Source organism: Scomber scombrus, chromosome 13 (assembly GCF_963691925.1).
Source record: "Scomber scombrus chromosome 13, fScoSco1.1, whole genome shotgun sequence".
NCBI lineage: Eukaryota > Metazoa > Chordata > Actinopteri > Scombriformes > Scombridae > Scomber > Scomber scombrus.
Window position 1 is genome coordinate 23696803 of NC_084982.1, and position 22030 is coordinate 23718832.

Sequence of the window (22030 nt, forward strand, 5' to 3'; positions counted from 1 at the left end):
CACCTCGTACACATCGTTTACTTAGCCTTCACATTTGTTTAAGTACCAACTTTGCTAAAGCTGCTGATCTGGGAAACAGGAGGAGTGGTGAAGAGCAGAGAGTGTTACTGATAGATGCGTTACGCTCTTGTGGTTTTTTAGCTGCCAAACACTAGCTGTCAGTAACATTTTGTGAAAAACCATCACAGATCAGGAGTTGGGGATCTTTTCAGAGTTTATTTTCCTTTCATAATGGGGAGAATGCACAGACAGGCAAACAGCAAAGATGTTGCATTTTGCATTTTTAGATCCAGATTACTAAACAAATATACATACAACAAAGCAAATAATGAGAACAATCATGGACCTTCATTCTACCGACAATTTTTTTTGCAACACAAACAGTGAAGAAACGCGTTAATTGGGGCGGTGTCATAAGTGTCACAAAGTCTTAACAAACACTCGACAGGAAACTGTTTAATTTGTACATGTTATCAAAATAGATGTTTCAAAAACTGACAAAATAAATGTAAAGATTTATTTTAAAGACAGCAAAGATGACACAGAATGAAAATACACTGAGGTCCAATTTCATAACTGTTTGCATTGCTGTTACAGACGGTACAAATGTGAGTTAGCCTCCTAAAATAAATCATATAAAAAGAGATCTAACTGATGAAGTAGAGAAGTTAAACTCCTACACAACACCTGCATAATTTGACACCTGCCTCATTTGCATTTAGCTAACAGAAAAAGTCTTGTAACACTAGTTACACAAGGCCCCAAAGAACTTGTCATGATCTTCACAAACATTTAATTTAAAAAGTAACAAAGGTTGTCAATATTTTAACTTTGCAGTACAAAGAATGAAAACAATTTTACACTCAACACAATGTCTGTACCATTTCACTCATGCTTCATGCATGATTCTGTCAGATCATTTACACGAGTTCAATGTGACTGACGATGATTTACAGCCAGTTAAGACATAGACGATGGATGTCACACAGTGACAGGATAAATGAAGTCACACACCTATCTGTGTGCTCTAGCAGCTGAAGCTAGGCTAACTAGCTTAGCATGTGAGCGGCAGAACAGCCAATGGAATGTCGGGGCGGGGGGGAAGAGGCCACGTCAAGCACCAGCCACTGAAAATCCACACAGTTGGCTCAGTCAGCAAAATGACTAATATGTTCATTCCCCGGAAAAATATGAGTTTAACACAAGTCTAATAACTCGTGTTAAACCTCCATTAGAAGTGCAAGGAATGCTGACACAGATTATTGTTCTGCTGTGAGAGTTCTTGGCTTTTGCTTGGTCTGTCTCCGATTGTCAGGATCAACGAGTTAACTGATTCTTCGACAGAAGTACCTCCGAAACTATTTAGCAGGAACAAAAATTAGCTTTTAGCTGCTCGACTACTGACACCATAAAGACCTTGCGTTTACAGTACGTAAAAAATTTGAATTAGTGTGACTCAACCTTTTATTCTCCTCTTGTAATTAAATGTTTGCTGTTGGGTGGTCCGACCGGACAAAGCACCTTTTAGAAACTCAAAGAGACACACTAAACAAATCTAGTAAACTACAACACTTTGATGAAGACGAGAATGACTAGTTTTTTTCTGAATTCACATTTTGGAACTGTTGATTGTTGAAGAAAAAGATAAAAGGCCTAACAAGGATATGTGTCATTTGGCTACAGATTGTCAAACCTATAAAAAAAAAAAAGAGTTGGTCAGACACTTGTGGCATCTAGTTTCTGAACAAAAACACTGATTAATCTTAAATGCTAACTTTTTTTTAAAGGCTTTGGCAGCTGTGTTAGCTATCACTATGAACTACAAAGGTTTATTAATCCCAAATATCAAAATTTAGGTGAAGTAATGCAGCAAAAAAAACAAATAAATAAAAAATAACACTGAGCCATTTAGACAATCTCGTCTCATATGGTCAGGGGAACACTTTTCTATTTTTGACACTGCAGCTTCGTGGCTGTCAACACATTTTGCAGGTGAGCTAAAAAAAAAAAAGGTTTATTCCAGATGCAGTAGCTTGCTAAAACTGAGCTTTCAGTCTCTTTTAGGGACACTGTGATGCGGTGCAGGTGTGGATGTGTGGATGTGCGGCTGTGGGTTGTGGTTTTGCTCCAGTGGCCAGGACATAGCACAGAGAGACGAGATGTTTGATACACAGCATGATGACATCAAAAGTTGATGATGGATGGCGGGTGAAACACACCACAGATGTACTAGGCATGGATGATAGGACACAGCACAGGGTGGATAAGAGACGAAGAAGTAGGAGGTGCAGGGGGGAGAGGGTGGAGGGAGGGGGTACGACGACAACAACACTCTAACAACAGGTGATGATGGATAGGCGAGGAGCTGCTGGGCCGTGACAGCTGCATCTCTGCAAGAATGCGTCCTGTACCACCTTTTTTACTATCTCGCAGCTCCGTTTTTTAAATTATTTTTTTTAGATGGAGTTAACCGTTACAAGAGGAGTAAAGGAGGCTGTTTTCTTTGTTTGAGGAGTGTAGCCTCAGCCTCAAACCCAAACATTTCGGAACAAGCGAGAGAAGAGAGGAGGTGATGGAGGAGCAAAATAAAAGAAGTGTAAACGTCACTAGCAGAGATATGCATAAGCCAACTGCAACGCTGCATGTTTGGAATGGAGGCACGGGCCATGAATGAGACTCACATTGCATGCAAGACTGGGGCCGTTACATCTCAAACAAAGCATGTTAAGGCCAAGAAGAACAACATTGATACATCCAGCTCTCCCTCTCCCTGTCCCTCCCTCCTTCACTGTCCTCCACTGACGACTAAAAGCCAAAATCGAACACAATGCGGTCTTCAAAGATGGCGATGAGCAGCATGATGCCGAACCCGGTCAGCATGCCCAGGTTCTGCAGGATAAAGTGTCCCAGCTGGCAGCGCTTGTGCTCCTCACTGTCACCGTGAAGCATCTCTGGCAGCTACGGAAAAGAGACAAAAAGTAATCAGTTGGACTTTCGGAAAGATTAGCATTGCAGATCAAGCGTCACAGAGGAGATGGCGAAAGTTTAAGCTGATGTTGTTGAAGGCGAGGGGAGGGAGACAATTATCACTCAGTGTGCCAGCTTACCATATCCACCAGAGCCACATACAGGAACATGCCAGCTGTGATGGCGAAGATCCAGTTGGTGACATTGTGTGTGTACTGGCCCACAGCTGTGCCAATCAGCATGCCAACGTAGGCCATGAGGGCGGACAGCAGATTGTACACAATGGCCTGCTTCACTGACATGCCAGCTTTCAGAAGCACGGCAAAGTCACCTGTCAGTCGAAAAGAGAGAGAGAGACACACACATACTCATTTAAACATCAATAAAGCAATTCACATCTCTTATTCTAACACGTAGCTCCCAACTGGCAAAATCCACGACTATCCCAACTTCTGTGTCTTTTCTGACTCCGCAGCATGTGATGAGGTGAACTTCAAAGCAGACTCCAACATCTGCCACCACTGTCTGTCTTCAAGTAGGTAAGAAGAACAGACCAGGAGATGCTCTCTCTCTTCTCTCTCTTCTCTCCTATCTCTCTAAGAAATATGTCTTTAACTCCCTTCTGATACACTTACGATTACATATGCATGCCGTAGCCTCACTACCCTCTTCAATCATTGCTGGGCCAAATGCGGGAAGAGGCCCAAGTCTCAGCGGAAACGCCCTGGATTTGGGGGAAAGAGATGAATACTGAGAAGGGGGTGGCCTACATTTCCTCCACCGTGTAACAAGCGGCCTCTTTTCCTTGCTAATTACCACAATGAATATATTACCACTCTGCTCTCATCCATCAATCAAAGCTGGAGAAAGAAGGGCGGCGGTGGTGGTGGTGGTGGTGGGTTTTTAAAGAGAGGAGGAAGAGGGAAGAGAGACAGTCAGTGCACACACTTCAATGGCCTTTTTTTTTTTTTTTTCGCTCCAACTTACTCCGGCGTCTCCTGCCTCCTCGGTTCCAAACCGTCAGACGCTCAGACATGCCTGCCACCACCTCATCTACCGCAATTAACACACCCCTCACTGCCAATTAGCTTCTCTCTGGGTGGTTAAAGAACCCTCATAATCATCGTCTTTGACATCCAGCTGCCAGCCGGGGACGGCTTTTGTGTTTGGGAGGAGCTGAGAGGTGCACTTGTCAAACTGCTGGGTTTTGTCTGACAAGCGGGGCCCTACAGGGGTGAAGGCAAGAGCTCCTGAAGAGCGGACGCTGAATCAACAGGAAATGTGAAATTACACGCAGTTGGGTGGGGGCTCACAAATCTTCACACGAGGGACTAATGTTGCAGTTAACCATCTGGAAACATGAGTACGAGTAAAAATAGCCCAAAAACAAAACAAAAAAATATACTGGATGAGAATCAAAGCTCTTAGCTGAAACCTCGCAGATGAATGCAAAAACCGCCAAAAAACTACACATTTTCCGGCACGTCTAAACTGCTGAGTATCACAAACTTTGAAGCAGTTTTTTTTTTTGGAGCATTAACAGCGCTAACTGCCTCCACTCCACCTCCCCCAAATATAGATGCTTTTACCAGCAGCCTGTTACCTGTTAGATCCCCCAACACAACAACAACAGCAGTATAGGATAGGATGCTGCTGTTCAACACAAGGGCAGACAAATGTAGGCTATTATTCAGCGGCTCACACTCTGCAGTAATTGACACTGCTCTATTCATCAGCCACACAAACGAGGCATGAAAACTGCTCCGTGACGAGACACATCATTAGTACTGATCTGGTGTGGATGGCCCCGTTGCTCTGCTTCACCCTCGTTCTTGCCACCTTTTCCCCCTCCGCCGCTATAAACAGGCGGAAGAGAGGAGGCTGCGGTGGGAAAGAAAAACTCAGGAGCAAAAACAAACAAAAAACGATCACCCTAGCCGAATAAAAAAAAAAAAAAAAAAAGGTCCTCGGAGGGAGCAGATTGAATGTAAATGAACATACCAGCAGCTGTACGGTCTATCGGAGTCTCACTGTATTGAACAATGAGTGCCAGGCACGGTACATCATCCGCACTGACAGACACTTTGACAAGCCATTTCGCTGCTGTCAGACAAAAGCCATTAATCTGGAAAAAGCACTTTTTCTTTTTTTTTTTTCTGGAGTGAAGAGAAGAAGGATGATTATTGACATCCGTGGGTTTTTTTTTTACAGGTTTCAAGGCCTCGGAGGGGTCACGAGACTCACTCAAATTGAAGTTCAAATAAAAGAGCGCTACTTTGCATGAAGCGGTGATTGAGACGCAGATTATCCAGATGTGAACTAAAAAGAGACTCCCATTTAAACAAAAACAGTGAAGTGTGCTGCAAGTCGCTGGTGGCGCATAAAGGAGTAAATTACTTGCTTTGTTTATCTTTTTATCTTTTTATTTTTTATGCTTTTTTCTTCACTTACTTACCGAGTTCATGAGGTAATTCATGGCAGAAAACAGCCACTGATGTACTGATTCCTCCTGTGAGGTTTGCACTGAACGCTGCGCCTGTAGGGAAAACAAAATGTCAGAAAAAGCCTCAAAACAAAACTTTACGGTTAAATGTTTTTGCAGCATAACGTTTGCACAGCTCACCGAATCTAATGGTAACCATTTAACCAATCACAACCTCTGAACTGAATGTATATTCCCCAAAAGGCTCTGAGATGTTTCAGATGCCCTGCTGAGTTTTTTCCCCATCTGCTCCTTTTTTTTTTTTGCTGGCACATGTTGGGAGACACTGAAATATGCTTATTTTGACTTGTTTTTATGAGCAGTTTATAATTGTTTTAATTACTTTTTAAAAATTCTTATTTGATAAAAAGACTTCTGAAAAAGGTCTGAAAATAATTGTGTTATAAAAGTGAACAAATAAGAACATTGTATAAAAATGTATTAAAAACTATTTTAATGTAGGAAAAAAGCAAGAATTGACAAACCACGTTTAACCCTTAAATACTGTTCAGGGTCTAATTTGACCCAGTTTGAAAGAAGAAAGAACACCTTAAAAATGTTTCTTTTAGTCAGATATTTGAATACTTTTCCTCCTGTGACCCAAAATATACATAAAATAGGAATATTTCAACTTTTTAAATACATTGTTGAGTGTTTGACTCAAGAATTTATCACCAATTTATTAATGACTGATGAGGTATTCATGAATGATTTGTGGTTTAGAAATGTTGCATAGAGATCAATCATGAGGTGATGTTGTGAACAGTATCTAAGTGTTAAAGGAGATAAAAGTAATTCAGGGAAAAGGATTTACATACTTAAAACATTTAAAACCCTACTATTTAATCAGCTTAATGACACTGATTTAAATTCGTACCTATGGCCAGCCCGTCACTGAAGTTATGCATGCCGTCTCCCATGATGACCATCCAGGCGATGCTGGCGATCCCGGCGTCCTTCATCTCCTGATCTGAGTGGCAGTTCCCGCCATGAGAGTGACCGTGAGAGTGTCCGTGACCGTGCTGCTTGACCTTGCGTCCGTTCTCTTTGATGGGCGACGGGTGGTCGTGTTGGGGGCTCGTGTGTGTCAGCGGCGTCTTGTTGGTGGGGGAGTCGCTGCGCGTCTGAAGCTCGGATAGCTGCGTGTCGTTGTGACCGTTGTCGCAGGAGACGGCCGTGCTGTCGGGGTCTGAAAGGAAGAAAGAGAGGAGACGTTAAAAGAGGCTCAAAGAGGCTGAGGTTAACTCGCTGTGAAGGCCGCAAGACTCTGAACTCTTCTTACCTTCGTTGAGCGGCTTCAGGTGCAGCCACTCTGCGTCTGAGCGCCGATTCAGCTTGTGATCTGACAACTTCCTGCCAATTTTGCCCTCCTCGCTAACCTTCTTCATGCCCTGTGAGCAGAATTTTTTATCATCATTCATCCACAAAAAACTAATTTACTGTAGCAGACATTGTCCCGTTTATAATTTATATGTAGGTTATGTTTATTTACCCTCTGGTCTTTGTAGTGCTTAAACATGCCGAGACAGTGCTCAATGATGAAGAGGAAGTAGATGCCGGCCAGCGCCGTTAGGCCCTTCCACACCCCATCGAAAGCTGTCAGCAGGTCCTCGTCGTCGTGGGTCACCCCAACCTGGCTGTGGTCGTGCATCCCTTGAGACTGTCGACAAGAGGAGGAGAGACAGAGGTGAAGAGTGTGAGCGAGCGATTGATAAATAGTTTAGGTTTTAAATCAAACCCTTTATGTCTCTTACTGTTTGGAGACGGAGTAGGTTGGTAGATACTTTATTAATAGCAGCGATAAAGGATAAGTGTGATATATATATTAGAATATTAGCAGAATGAGCAGAGGATTGGACGCTGAAATGTATTTTGGGTCTGACTGCACAGAGATTAGCTTATTAGATGAGCTTGATATTTAAGAGGGATTTGGATAGAGACGGCAGAGGCTCATGCTAACTCCAAACAAGCAGTGTTTTCCAACAACGTTAAAATAAAAAGCTTCTAAACTCTTTAAGCTTCTTTGGGGTGGTAAATCCGATTTACTGGCGAGAGGTGAAATATAGAAAGATTCTCTTGGCTGAAAAAAGATAGTTGGTGGTTATTTAATTGTTTTTTTAGCTGGTTGTTTTTTGAACAATATGGGCGGTTTTTCCTAGTAAGTTTGGCTATATTCTCAAAAAAGCGGCCTCTCATCTTATATAAATACACTGAGATTAAAGGTGCACTGAGTTCAGCAGACTCAGGTCGACCGAACCTTTATTTTACCTCGAAAGACAACTGAGGAGGAAGCCTCATTCACAACAGTGTCCAAAAACACTAACAGCAAAACAGTATTAGGTAAAATAAAATAAAATAAAATATGAATAAGAAGAAAAGAAAACAAATAAATACAAGTAAACAGATTAAATTACAGTGAAGTTAAAATTGTTTGCAATCAAATAAAAGAAGGTCTGAGATAAAGCCTTTGAACGGCTGCAGTGGTCGTAAATAATCTAATTTTAAGGACTTTTGCAGCATTATTATAAGAGAAAGACATTTTTCCTATTTTAGTTCTGACTAATAGAGCAACAACCTTTTCTGTGATTGAGTACCAATAGCATGTGATTCAGTGATTAAATATAGGAATAAAAACCAATGCTGATCTCGCCTCACCGCCAGGGACGAACTTTTTGGTACAGAGATAACTGATGGCCGTCAAATCCAAATGTGATTTCAGAAGTTAAAATGTTTCTCCATTTCTAGTTATTACTCTGTCAGTTCTGTTTAGTTTATTTTGCACAAGTTAAAATTTACACACAAAAAATGACTCCACCTATAAAATGTTAAAATTACACAATATTACAGAAAATAATATGACTTCATAGAACAGAGCAAATAATTACAAATACATATAAACTTTTGATTAAACATCTGTTCATACGAGTGAAAAAAGTTTATTGTAACATTATCTAAAAGAGGGTTAGGTTGTAGTTTATTTTATGATTTTTAGTCTACATCTTTCATTATTGTGTAGTCTTCAAAATGATACTGACAGAGTTTATACAGTATATTCTTGCATATGTTTTATATAAATTATTTGCTTCCCGTATGAAGCATTATGTCTGAATTAGTAACATTATTGATTATTGCTCAACTTTTCAAACATTATCTACATTGAAATAATTGAAGCTTATGAAGTTTTGGAGCCTAAATTTTCATCCTGTTTTAATTCTCAAGTTTCATAATGTAACACAGAGGAGCCATTTCAGTTGCACCAGTGTGAAAGGTTTTTTTTGGCGTTGCCGTGGTCTGTGTTGTACTCACATGAGGCAGCAGGTGAAGGAGGGCGTCGCCGCTGAGCGTGCCCACCGCCAAGGCCACGAGGAAGGTGAGCAGGAACTTGAAGCAGGATTGTTTGAGGATGGGCACGAGAATGACGCCCAGCAGAGACAGCAGGCTGATGATGGTGATGGACACAAAGCCCCAGACCCAGATCCACACTGAAAAGAGAGAGAGAGAGAAAAACAAGCTCAGGAACAACAAATGAAAGACAAGTATTATTTACTTGTTTGCTTCATCACGAGATGCAGAATGACTTTTCAGCTGAAAAGGTCGATGAGAAAAAAACACTGTTATGATCTCAGACAATAAACTCTTTTCTTTGGACTAACAGCCACAGTTTTACCATCACTGGGCGGCAGGCTGAAGGTATTATTCACATCCTGTTCACATGTGGAGGAGTGTATCCTTCAGAGAGGTTTTTCAGTGTGTCCTTGTGATGACACAACGCCTCGAGCAAGAGACGGGTAGGGACATTTCAGCAAAAAAAAACTTGCCTCTTTTTTTTTTCTTTGTTTAAGGCTGCCGACGGGAGACACTAAGCGTGCGCGAGAGAGAAAGTCAGAAAGGTACACCATCATTTAAACTGTCAGTTCACCTGTCAGCTGAGTCACACTTCTCAAAAACTGAGAAAAAGTTTATGACTCTTTGGTCACAGAGGACAAAATGTTTAATGTAGTATGAAATTCAATGTCACGCCTAAGCTGGTGGCGTGTTTGTTAAAGCGACGCTGGGTCCTTCACTGCTGACATTCAGCTACAGGGCATCTATTGACTAAAACACAGCGTGCATGTGATGCACATCTTACAGCCTATTGACCTCAGGGAGGCATTTCAGGAGCAACATCTGAACGTGTCACGACAAACTCAACCAACGGCCGACACTGTGTAGATAAAACATCCAAAGATACCTGTTCCTCACACGCTTAGCTGCTTTTGTTAAAGCTTATTTAATGTTTAAATACATAAAATCTGTTTACCCTGGTTCTTTTTTCACTTAATATAAACCAATAGACAGAAGCTGATGCCAAGCCAGAGGGGGGAAAAATGACTATTAAACAGTAAAATCACACTGGCCACACTTCCTCTCCTCGTCTAATCGGCCCCAGGTGGTGAAACTTGTGAGGAGATGATCTGAAACGTGTCTCATGCCTGACAAAGCGGCCTTTAGAGGGACTGAATCAAGCTGTTACTGTCCCATTACCCAGCTGTAGCATTAAGAAACAAAACCAAACAAATAAAAATACTATAAAACATTTTTTAAAAAAACATCCCTCCCCAGGCAGCAGTCACTCCACTCAGAAAACAGGAGACAGGAGCTCCTCCAGGGGGGGAAATGTTTTAACAGAAGTGCTGATTACAAAGCTGTGTGTCATTAGCTTTAAGGAAACTTACATTACAGGTTAATGCGACCTCTAAAACCAAGAGAAAAAATGGGAGGAATTTTGTGTTTTTTTGATGTGGACTAAATCGTGACGGTCCATTCATGTATTCTGGGTTTTTTTCTCTTTATTTCGTCTCCTGCCTTTGTGAGTTGCATTTAGCGTCTGTCGCTTTGAAGGATTCCTTGCAGATCCGAGACAAGTTTTCTGGACTGTGCGTTGAAAGTCGGAGAGACACAGCTGGACATCACACTCATCGAAGATAAGGGTCTCTTTGAAGTATCTGAATTTAAGTTTTAAGGCTCAATGTTGTTAAGTTTAACACTGCTGCCAGCCTTTATTTTCAATAGAGAGAGAGAGAGAGTCCTGCCTGATTTTCCAGCAGCTTGTGCAGCCAAAGTTCAACTAAACTGACCCCAAATACGCCGACCTCTACGGTGGGAGTCGAGTGGGATGCAGGAATTGACAGGAGGCTCAAGTTATGACAGCGTTCATTTTTACTGTAAAGACAGATGGAGGAAAAGTGAAGTTTAGGCATCTCTGAACTTTCGGAGTTGTATAACGCTTCTCATTGATCCCACATTGATCCCACCAGGACTTTAGCGAAAAAATAAATAACTCAAATATTAAAAAAAGGTCAAGAAGTGATTATGATTATAAGTCATATCATTATTATTATTATTTACAATGTTTCGATATATCTATTGTTAGTAGCTGTAATAAGTCTTAATTTTGCTCTCCAACCCACACAAACTGTTCACATTTGGTCTGAAACCACCATTAAGCTCTCCAAAGCCTTCCCTATGTAAATGCAGCACACAAAATTGTCTGAAAAACATGTCCAATGATGCCAGAAATGTTAATTTGGAGTCTTGTTGAAATGCACAAAGCAAAAAAAAAAGGAAATATACTGGAATCATTTATCTAAATTTTCAGAGATTGTAAAGTTGTCTGACATTTATTAAAGTTGCTTTATCTTTTTTAAATCTTGTTTTGTGTATTTATTTTGTGCATCACAGCAATATTATCCTGCAGATTTGTCGTAAGTGTGAAGCAGAAAACAGAAAACCCCCTGATGGGCGCCAGTGACCCTCAAGTGCGGATCCAGAAGCTGTGACTCCAATCACATCCAACAATATTAAAATCATTTCTTCTGAGTTAGAGTGACGATAATAGATAATGAACATTTTTGAGCACATACTTTGATATTAGGCCTGAGCAATATAACAATATCATATCAATATCGTGATTTCACCTGTCTTTCAAGGTGTCTTTCAAGGCTGAATTACAGTAAAATGATGTAATTTTCAAATCTCATTGTGTAAATACTTTGTGAAGGCATCGATAGTCATCTCTACAATATTGCTGCAGCATCGATATTGAGGTATTTGGTCAAACATATTGTGATATTTCATTCGTTCATATCGCCCAGCCCTACTTGATATGTTGAGATACATTTTCTTTATATTAAACTATCATTAGCTCAGAGGGATACTCTCCACCTCACTGAGCAGAAAACACCCATCAGTCTCTTCTAAACCCGGCCGTTTTACGGACTGCACGTCTTTTTTTAAAAAGAGAGCCTCGTCATTAATGGAGGACGAGGTGGACACGCTGAATTCGTTCTCTCATCATCATCATCGAGAGCATCTTTAACAACCCTCCTCCTTCCTCCTTTTTATTGTTACCGCCGTTTTCAATGTGCCTTACAAAAGTAAAAGGTTCCACAGTCGACTGCTTTCTTATTTGTGGCATCGGGCGGAACAACGTGTAACCCTGAGAGGCAAATGTATATCAGCCAAGACAGTACATCACCGCAGGTCCTTCACACGTATGCAGCTCATATACTTCTCTAACTCATTACCCCTATGCAATTGTGTTTTTGTGTGTGTGTGTGTGTCGATGTAGAGCTGTACAAGCGAGGTTGCGGAGGGGTGATAGAAGGCGATCGTAAGGGAACAGCACAGAGGAGAAGAAGGAAACCCACTGGCCTGTGTCTTCTCTCCAATTACACATCTCCTGTGAGCCGTGGCTCGGGAAGAAAAGGCCCAGGGTGTTGCTTAGGCTCTGTTAATCTCCTAAGTGCACACACAAAAAGAGAGGGGAGTGGGCTACCAGAAAGAAGAAGAAGAAGAAACCGACTGCAAATTTTCTGAGCTCCCCCGTGGACACCAGCGGGAGGTAAATGAGAGGTAGCTTCGCGGCGTGTGGCGATGTTTCTTGGTGCACCATCGCAAAAAGAGAGTGAGAGGGAGAGAGAGAGTCCAACGCCTCTAGTTTCCTACTAATGAGGAGCCATTCTTTGCCCTTTTGACTTGTTCGTGCTGTCTTCCTCGTCGTCATTACCATTTTTATGACTGTTTTCAGTGGTGGCGCACCGGTGCCTGAGGTGCATGTGATACAGTTGTCTCCAGAAGGGAGCGTGTGTGTGTGTGTGTGTGTTTAATTATTAAAGATTTGAGAGGGCACACAATTTGGGAATTCCTCCAATCTTGGTGATTGAACTTGCCGGCTGGTTTGACAGTGATAGATCATCCTGAGTGCAAAACTCTGAAGCGTTCAAAAAAGTGACAAACACCTTTTTCTGTCAACTCTCCCTACCTCTAATTAAAATTAATTCTAGTTGAGACATTTTGTTCCAGCCTAAACTCATTTCTAATAATAATATCTCCACCGAAACTTCTTGCCTACTTTGCATGACATACATGATAGGTAAAATCTAATAAAACTGCAGGTTTAACATCTAAAATCTATGTTTTTACCACACTAATAAACACACAATAACTTACATATAAGGCCCCTAAAAGATTTGCAGCCTTTTTGTACAGTTTGCTGTTTTTTTGTGTGTGTGCAGAAACTTGTGGAAATTAGTCGTGCTTTGATTTGAGTATCAAAGCATTTATGGCTTTATGAGTTTTATGAGTTTTGTTTCACGACCTGTAACTCATTAACTTTAAACACTGTGATTTTGTAATTTGCATTCTCATAAACTAAGAAGCGTTTGCGCCAGTCCCAGAGCCGGGCTTAACTCTGACCTTCATTCTTATTTTATAGCTTTACAGCCTCTAGGGTTGTATTTTTCTCTTTTTTTTCAGTATTATAAATGTAAATAAGTGAGAGTGAGTTATTTATTTATTCATTTGCTATTTTAAAATGGTCAGCCGAGGAGAAACACTGCTGCCATGACAATTTAACTTCTTTTTTTAATATAATAATAGTAGAGCACATAATGTCGTGACCACAAATTACTCTCCACAAATCATCATTTAGGTGTGCGGGGAATGATCATCATCCAAAAGCAGAAAGTTGGTCTCATAAAAGCCAGTAAAGGAAAGCTGAATGTGCTGCTTATTCATTCAAACATTAACTTTACCCCCCCCCCTCCTCATGAATATGCCAACACACACACACACATCAGTGAGTCCAACGCAGGTTCGACTGTTGACATTTGCACATTGTATCGAGCTCTCTCTTTTAATACATTCACTGTCTATCAAACTCCTCCTGATGGCCATTAAGCCGCGCATATGCTCGCTGGGACTTGTGTGACAGATTGAAAGAATTAATCAGAGAATGATTATGCTAAATACTCGCTGGATCCACAAACTCATCTAAAAATCATCTACTCATTATTTGGCTGATAGAGTAGCTAACACTTCCTGACATTTTGGAGGCTGTAGAGGTTTTAACTGTTGAAGAGGTAATTTACATTCCTGGCCCCTTTCTCTCAACCGAGAGTCGTTCTCTTGGTTTTTTTTGTTCACGCCTACGAGATTCAATATGAATGCTTTTAAAACTATACCTGAGTTACCAGGGTTAGAGATGTGAGTTTCTAACATACCTTCTACCAATGAACAAGTCATTTAGTCACAGCTGAATCCTAAAGCGCTGCTAAGTGGCCACAGTATGAATAAATTAATGAATGAATTTAATTTATATAGCGCCTTTCACTCACATTAGAGGGCAGCAGTAGGACTTTCTGAAAAATCACACATGGGCTCTTAGAAACTTTTCTCAGAGTGTATAAAGGTGAAACAAACGTGACTCTACTGAGATAAGTCTGAGTCTTATTGCGATCAAAGGGCACAGTTAACAACAAATAGGAAAAACACCATCCTAATTTAGAGACTATGCAATAGGTTTTTTATCAATAAGAACAAATGCGTGGTTGTAAAAAGTTCAAGAGCCGCTTTCTTTCGCCTAGAGCCGTCTGAAAAGATGCTTTCTTCATCTGTAAATAAAAGTTAATTAAGCCGCAGCTGCAGTGGAAACACAAGAAGCTTCAGATTAGTCTGTAGCCACCTATTGGACTTTCAGACGTGCACTCTAATTACTTTAAAGGAACTGGGGCCTGATTTTCAATATCCTGTTTTTAAAACTAATGTCAGCGTTCAAATTATGCTCTGGGGAGAGTTTAACGCTGCTCAGGATAGCAGAAAATGAGAAAAAAAGAAGAAGTCATTCTCGCCCGCTGCCCTATCGATGTACTGAAAATGAGAAAAGATAGAGCAAACAATGGTGGGTTTACCCTGAGGACTGTGGTTACATCTCCTGGATCACTTCGGTATTTATCAGGAGAAAATGCGGACTTGATTAGTTCGAATAAACTTTCTGTTATTCAGGTCCGCCGCCCCGAGAGAGGAGCTCCAGGTTTAAACATCACTTTATAAAACTAGAAGGTTAGTAGTGATGTTTCTGTGGTTTCCCACTAATGAATATAAGTGTTTCTTCTAGCCGATGGCACCGGATAAAGATAATAACTTACAACTGACTTTTTTCCACTTTGAGACCAAATTCTATTAATCTTTTATTTCAATGTGATACAATTTTATTCAGTGTTTTAATTAATATCTGAAGGTTTTATTTATTTCTTCCACCTTCCATTGTTTGTCTTATCTGAGGTAAAGTCACTGTCTGGTTTATGTTTGATGCTTTTATTAGATTCTGCTGAGTGGATTATTAAATACAAATGTGATTATTGACCAAAATATCATTAAAATCCATGTGTGAAGATCTTAAAACCTCTTTTTATATACTTACTTATTTATATTTTTGGCATTAATGTTAATTTTATCTTCCACTTTTTTACATACAGAAGGGTAGTAGGCTTTATCTGCTGCTTTTAGTACTTTTTATATGCCTAGGTATATGTAAATACTATATTTTTATTTACTTTATTTGATATTAAACATCTTTTCTTCATTTCTTTTGATGTCATTGACTATTAATTGTTGCTGCTCATTGACGGTGGTGACGCGCGTGCTTTGCCAGCCTGAAAACCAAATTTCCTTTGGGACAATAATAATAAAATTGAGGCTGGAAATCAATGAGTGAAATCTTTCTGAAAATCTCTCATGCATTATGGTTGTTCATTAGCGACTGTGTATTTTCTCCTCCAATCTAAACCTGCGACAGCTCGGTTACGTGTTTCAAAGCAGAGCGGGGAAAAGGTGCTGCTGAAGTGACCCTGTGAAAACGTGTGATGTCTGCGTGTTTTTAATGCAAAATCAAACCTTCTTTTGTCCATTTTTTGTACAAAACACTGGTTAGGTCAACAGTTCACTGCACAGGGCAAACCTCTGACCTCTTACATGCATAATGAGGATAATTATTGACCCTTCATAATCTGTAAACGAGGAACGAGAATACACTAAATGATCCTACTAGACATTAGACAGAGGGTTTTTTTAATGTCTTTCGGCTGTTGCTCTAATGTGTGAATCTGGAGTGAGGTCTGAAGGGCTTTTAGCACCGTTTGAAGTTGACACTCTCTGAAAATTATTATTGTGATGTTGCATGTTGTCTCTTTTTTTTTTTGTCAAAATGGATTGGATCAATAAGACGCTCAGCTCTTACGGGAATTGACGGGCTCCAAGGCCTCCTGCTCCACATCCATCTGGTGGTAATGGCGGATGCAGACGCGGCTATCAATCTGGTAGAGCAGGGCCGGACACAGATAGGTGAACTGGCTGGGCGAGATGAGCGATTCGGGAGTCAGGCCGTAGTAGTTGAGGAGCTGAGTCAGGTTCAGACACTAAAAGGAGGAGAGAAGAGGAGAGGAGAGGGAGATAGTACAGTATGAAGGAAAGAAACCACTGACTCTAATGCATGAGGTAGTAAAACTAAATGGCTACTTGGTGCTTCAAAAATTTATCTTTTGAACAACAAATATTCAATCTCGAAAAGTGGCTGTAAAAGTAAAGTTTGGTTACGTCTAAGTTTCAGTGGTGGATTTTATTTTTCTCCTCCATGAAAACTTGGAATTGACTGTAACAGACTCACAGGACTCCAAACAGAACATTTATTACAGCCACGTTTCAAACCTACATAGTGTAAATGTTTGATTTGATCATTTTTGGAGGGCAGGTTTTTGTTTAAAAGATAAAGTAAGTAAAAATAAAGTCATCAAAATACTCAGATACTAAATTCACACATATATTTTTAGGTAAGACACACTTCTAAAAAGCTAATCTCCGATACCGAATTGATTAAAGAGAACTTAACAGTTTTAGTAACAAAAAGGACTTTTAATCGCTGAATTCTCAAATAATGGGAATCAAATACTAATGTAAGACTGACTTTAAGGTCATAAACTGGTCACCAAATCATACAACGGTGTCATTTCTATTGATTTGTTTAAGGGAACGTCTCAGTAGTCAGAGGTAACATCATTCAGTGAGTTTTAAATAGTTTTACCTCTTCGTGCTGATGAGATAATCCCACAGCGTGCCCAGGCGGGATGGGACCTGGTGGGGTCGGAGTAGAGCGCCCCGACGGTGCTTCTCTCTTAGCTTTATGAGAATGGCTGTGACCGTGTCCGTGACCGCCGGCGTGGTCATCGGATCGGAGCGTGGGAGATGTGGTGGTTTTGTTTCTCCGTTGCTTTCTCTGCTTCGTGGTGGACTTTTCCCTTGGGGCGGGAGAAGTCCGCGGCTCCTGAGGGACTGCGGACGGCTCTAGTTGGGCGGAGTGTTGCTGGTTGATGGGAGGAATGGCTGTGCTGGTTTGCGTTTGATTGGCTTGATCGTTTTCATGATTGCTGTGGTCATGGTCAATATGGTCATGGTCACTGTGGTCATGGTTATGGTCACTGTGGTTTTGATGGGTAAATTTTGATGGGTCACTATGGTCACTATGGTCACTGTGGTCGTGGTCACTGTGAGGTTTAGAGGACAGGTCTTTGTGGTTAGACTGCACCTGGACCTGCTCATGTGTGTGCTCTTTATCGTGTGCGTGATCATGATCGTGATCATGTGAGTCCGGCACACGTCCGTCCGAATGTTTGTGGCCACTCTCATCCACCTCGGCGTGATTATGATCATGATCTGCTTGCGAGCCGGACTTGTGGTGTGGATGACCGTGCCCATGCTTGTGCCCCTGACTCTGGTCTTCCGTGGTGGGCGAATGCGAGTGAAGCCCCTCCTGCATATCCAGGATGTCGAGGTGGGCTACGTGGTCGTGACCCAGATCCTCATGCTCCACATCCACCACTTTCACTTCACCCAGACCCAAGCTAAAGAGCAGACTCTGAAATCCCTGGTAGTCTAGCCGATCCTTCTGTCCGTAGCGTTTGAACAGCTCCTGGATGAAGTAGCGTTGTTCCTCCTCTAGAGTTTCCCCGTCAGGACTCTTGGACTCCGGGGACAGAGTGGCTCCTCTCACGTACGGAGCCTCCGAAATCTGCAAGTCACTGTGGGCGTTTTTGTGGTCGGCATGGTGATGCCCGTTGTGTTGATGGTGCCCATCTCCGTGGCAGTGGTTACACTGGTGGAAGAGGAAGGTGAGCACACACAGGAAACAAAACTTGGTGTGCACGTGGACTCGCATTGTCCCCTAAATTCTGGTCCCCTGCCAAAACAGAAAAAATAATTATGAATCCAAAATGAAACTTTTAATTGTTTACAGTGTCAGAATTGTATTTATTTATTCATCGTTTTTTTAACAGTGATAATTAAATGTGGAGAAACTTGTCTCAGTGGTAATGAACAGGGATTCTCTGTTCAACTGGACATAAATTTTTATTAGGAAAGATTAAAAATATTACATTATTATAACAAACTTATTCTGTCGTATTAAATATTGCCAGTCATGATTATAAAATAGTAAAATGTTCAGATGTATTTTTTCCTGCCAAATTTATGTTCCTGACCAGATTATGTGCAGGAATTTTAGAGCATTAGTGATGCAGTCAGGAAGGAAAGCAACTAACAAGTCTAACTGACTAATTATTTTTTAGATAATAACATGCACGGTTTGTATGTCTGCAGTATAAAACAACATGTCAGAGTCACTTTCTTGTTTTGCATCTTATCATCCAGTTTTGAGACCACAAAGGCTAAAAATGGCACCCGAGAGGCAACATAAATGGGTGTTTCTTATCATTAGAAGGCAATTCAAAGTTGAGCTGGGCTGTATGGTTGAATATTGATATAACAATGGAAAATGTGTGCAAAAATCACCCACAATATTCATAATAATGTCCACTGCAATGAGCTGTGTGCCTCTGTTAATGCATTAAATCAGAAAAAAAACGTTTCATATGTAAAAAAAAACTTAAAATAAGTTATTTATTGTTTTAATACCATCATTACACTGGCTCCCTGTATGTTTTAAGATACATTACATACAACATTTTACTGATTATTTTTAAAGCTCTTCATGGTCTTGCACCCTGCTACATTTCTGATACTGATAGCTTTTAATACCCTACGTGCCAGTCCGTACCTTGAGATCCTCGGGCAGAGGTCTACTGTCGGTTCCAGAGGCCCGGCTGAACACTAAAGGGGCGTTCGCAGTCAGGGCCCCGAGGCTCTGCAATGATCTGCCCGAGGAGATCAGGTCGGCTGAGTCAGCAATGTCTTTTAAATCTCCTATCAAAACATACTTTTATCGGAGAGCCTTTCCTGACTTTATTTGAGTTTTATCTTTTTACCTTGTTTTCTTTTATCTCCTGTTTGTATGTTAATGTTTTTATGTCTGTTCTATGGTGTCGTGTTATCTTGTACTGTAGAACTTTCTGCTGCCTTGTAAAGCACTTTGAAACACTGTGTTTCTATAAATAAAGTTTTTTATTTATATAATTATTACTTACTTCCTGTTTACCTGGATTCATTTGGACAACAGCATTTTACAACATGATAACACAATGATGAAATCATCCCAGTAAGATTACACTTTAACCTAATAAACTACATCATTGAAATAATGGATCAAAGCAGACAGGACACAGTTGTTGGTTATAATCCTCACATGATCACTTTTAAAAATTAGTCGTAGTTATGTTGCACTCAAAATTATAATGGGTAAAAGTAAAGAGGTAAAAGTTGTAGCTTTTTAGGAAACCACTTGTTATCTTATGAATCAATCCTGACTCCATTAAATCAGTGATTATTATTGACTGTGAAAAAGCCTGATCAAAGCAGCAGGGTCAGCAGGAGTTTACCCGTCATTATACAGAAACACAGACAGAATTGGGATAATAAGCCCTGCGCTGCCTAAACTGCGACCTTAAGCTTAAAATAACAGGTCTAATAACTGAAACAGGGGAGCCTTAGTGGAGCACAATAAACTCTCTTCTGAGAATTGTCTAACAAATTACTTGACCAACCCCCTCCCCCTCCCCCCTCACTCCCCTCCACCACAACTGTAAAAAGCCTGAAGCTACAATATCATTCCAGTCAAATGATCCTCACAAGATCTGTTGTGAAACCTGTGGGTGGTTGATGTGTAAGAGGAGGGGTGGAGAGAAGTAAAGATGGGTCAGATGAGGAATACTGCATGATAATGGCACACACACACACACACACACACACGCTAACAGGCCCTTTGCAGTCAGCTTGTTAGCAAAGTGTATACAGGATTTACAGCATGTGCGTCACAGGGGATATAGATTTTTTTTTTTTTGGTTGTTGTTGTGCAGAACTCAGATACTAGGCTTAATGTTTAGAAAAAAAGAGGTTGATGGATCATCCTCGCAGCAGCCGAGGCAAGTAACAACAAACGGTACCTACTGTAGGTGTGTTGAAGTAACACTAAACACAAAAAGAGCACATTAGAAAAACACACTTATTTCTTTCTGGGGGACCCACGAGAAGCAAGCGAGTGTTTGTACGACAAAAAAAAAAAAAAACACGAAAAGGATCTCAGACTCACTCGAATAAGATTACCGAGATGATATCACACAAGAGTCTCATTTTAAAACAGACCACACTGGTGATAAACTAATAATCTAACTCTAACTCTATTTTTACAGCTCTGAAACTTGTGTGATTCGGTTTGCTTGAAACAAAGCCCCTTGTTCAATGCTTCAAAGCCTCGATCATTGCTGCGGACGACATCAACTCAGCTTATCAGCTAATGACCGTTAAAGCTCGTTATGGACTTCCTCCTATATATGACAAGATCAAGAGCTTGTGTAAAAGCAGTTCTCATTATCAGTATTGTAAAGTATTAGGGTAAAGTACAAAAAAAAAAGCAGATAATAAAGTATTTTTATGGGAATATGTGTTTTGCCTTTATACATTATAGTTAAAAGACATTCAAATCAACTTTCTCACTTTCCTAATAAGTCATTTATGCGCCGTAATTTAACACAAAGCTTTAAAAGAGTAGCGAATGTTTAAAAAGCGTGTCAAAAAAAAAAAATCACATAAAGAAACTGAAAGCGAGGCTACTTACCCACTGCGTGCCCCTTCAATGAGCCCTGTGTGAAATTAAGTTTGGTCAAGGAGTAGCGAATGATGGTGTTCTGACTCTAGGCTGCAGACACGAAGCGTGGTTACCAACCTACTTCACGGCTGTTCGACGAGACATGCTGTTCGACAAGACATAAACGAGTGTTTATAAACATGGTAGAGCCGGTGACCTATGAACCCTCGCAGCAGATAGGACGGGGCGACAAACCAGGGCCTATTCTTAAGAGCACACCCTCTCCCTCGATATCCACCAATACTGCCTGCAGTGGTTTTCTTACTGATAAGACTCTTTTGTTGTGTGTTTTGGACTTTGAAGGGAAACAAAAGAATCTCTGTTTAGTTTTATAAAGTTTCATTTTAAAGTCAAACAAACCCAAATCTAAAAAGTAAGCAGCACAAATTAGTTTTTAAGTGTGTTGAAATGAATTCTCTTTACTTCTCTTTCTTTCTGCACTGCACGCCCAAATGTTTGTCTCCCTGCAAAAAGCTGTAATAACGTAAAGAACTGCACATTATCTGAGCTCATTTCCTCGAGTTGTGGTGACGTAAGATGAGTAAATAATCCTGTAATTACACTGTGAAACACACTTAAGTCTGTAACTCACCGTAATATGTTTCCTCCTGCTCGTCCCCCAGTCCTGACACTAATGTACGAGGGGGTTTTCCAACTCTTCTGAAACATGCACTCTGTAAAAAAAGAAAGAAAAGAGAAAAAAAAGACATTAAAAGTTGAAAGAAGAGTGAAATTCAGATTCATACATGCTGTTATTTTACTTTAATAAAGTTGCACAACACTTCTTTGAAGGGGCAAAAAGGTTACCTCATGTTAAATAAGTACAAAAATATCCTCACAGGAACATTTATATTAATACTTAATTTCCATTTACAGCTTTCACTACAGTCCAGTTTGCATTCGCTCGCCTTTTATCGACTTCTCAACAAAAAAATCACGAAGCCTCCTACAAACCGGCAGCATTGTTGCTGTTGGAAGGCTCAGAGATCGCTGCCCTCGACCGCTCTCTTCCCCCGAACAAAAATCTATTTCATGAACGATCCCACAGTTTCCACGACTGAGAGCGACTCATCGGCCAATAAAGTTCACAGGCCGAGCATTGTGAGGATTTTTGTCTTTCAGTTTAAATTTGTGGTGGTGTTATCTTTACTTTCAAAGTATTTGGGCTGGAA

At 40.6% G+C, this 22030-nt stretch overlaps 1 protein-coding gene across 1 annotated transcript in view; it reads right to left on the reverse strand.

The window, feature by feature from the left end:
• Positions 1-208: 208 nt before the first annotated feature.
• slc39a10 (solute carrier family 39 member 10) overlaps positions 209-22030 on the reverse strand; it is a 39911-nt gene continuing 18089 nt past the window's right edge. The window contains exons 2-11 of the mRNA XM_062432023.1: positions 21451-21532; positions 16848-17999; positions 16008-16185; positions 8756-8931; positions 6942-7109; positions 6732-6840; positions 6327-6638; positions 5423-5503; positions 3108-3298; positions 209-2958 (exon numbers count right to left, since the gene is read on the reverse strand). Of these exons, the coding sequence (XP_062288007.1) occupies positions 2806-2958; positions 3108-3298; positions 5423-5503; positions 6327-6638; positions 6732-6840; positions 6942-7109; positions 8756-8931; positions 16008-16185; positions 16848-17978 (2499 nt within the window). The 5' untranslated portion in view covers positions 17979-17999; positions 21451-21532 and the 3' untranslated portion in view covers positions 209-2805. The remainder of the gene's footprint in view (positions 2959-3107; positions 3299-5422; positions 5504-6326; positions 6639-6731; positions 6841-6941; positions 7110-8755; positions 8932-16007; positions 16186-16847; positions 18000-21450; positions 21533-22030) is intronic.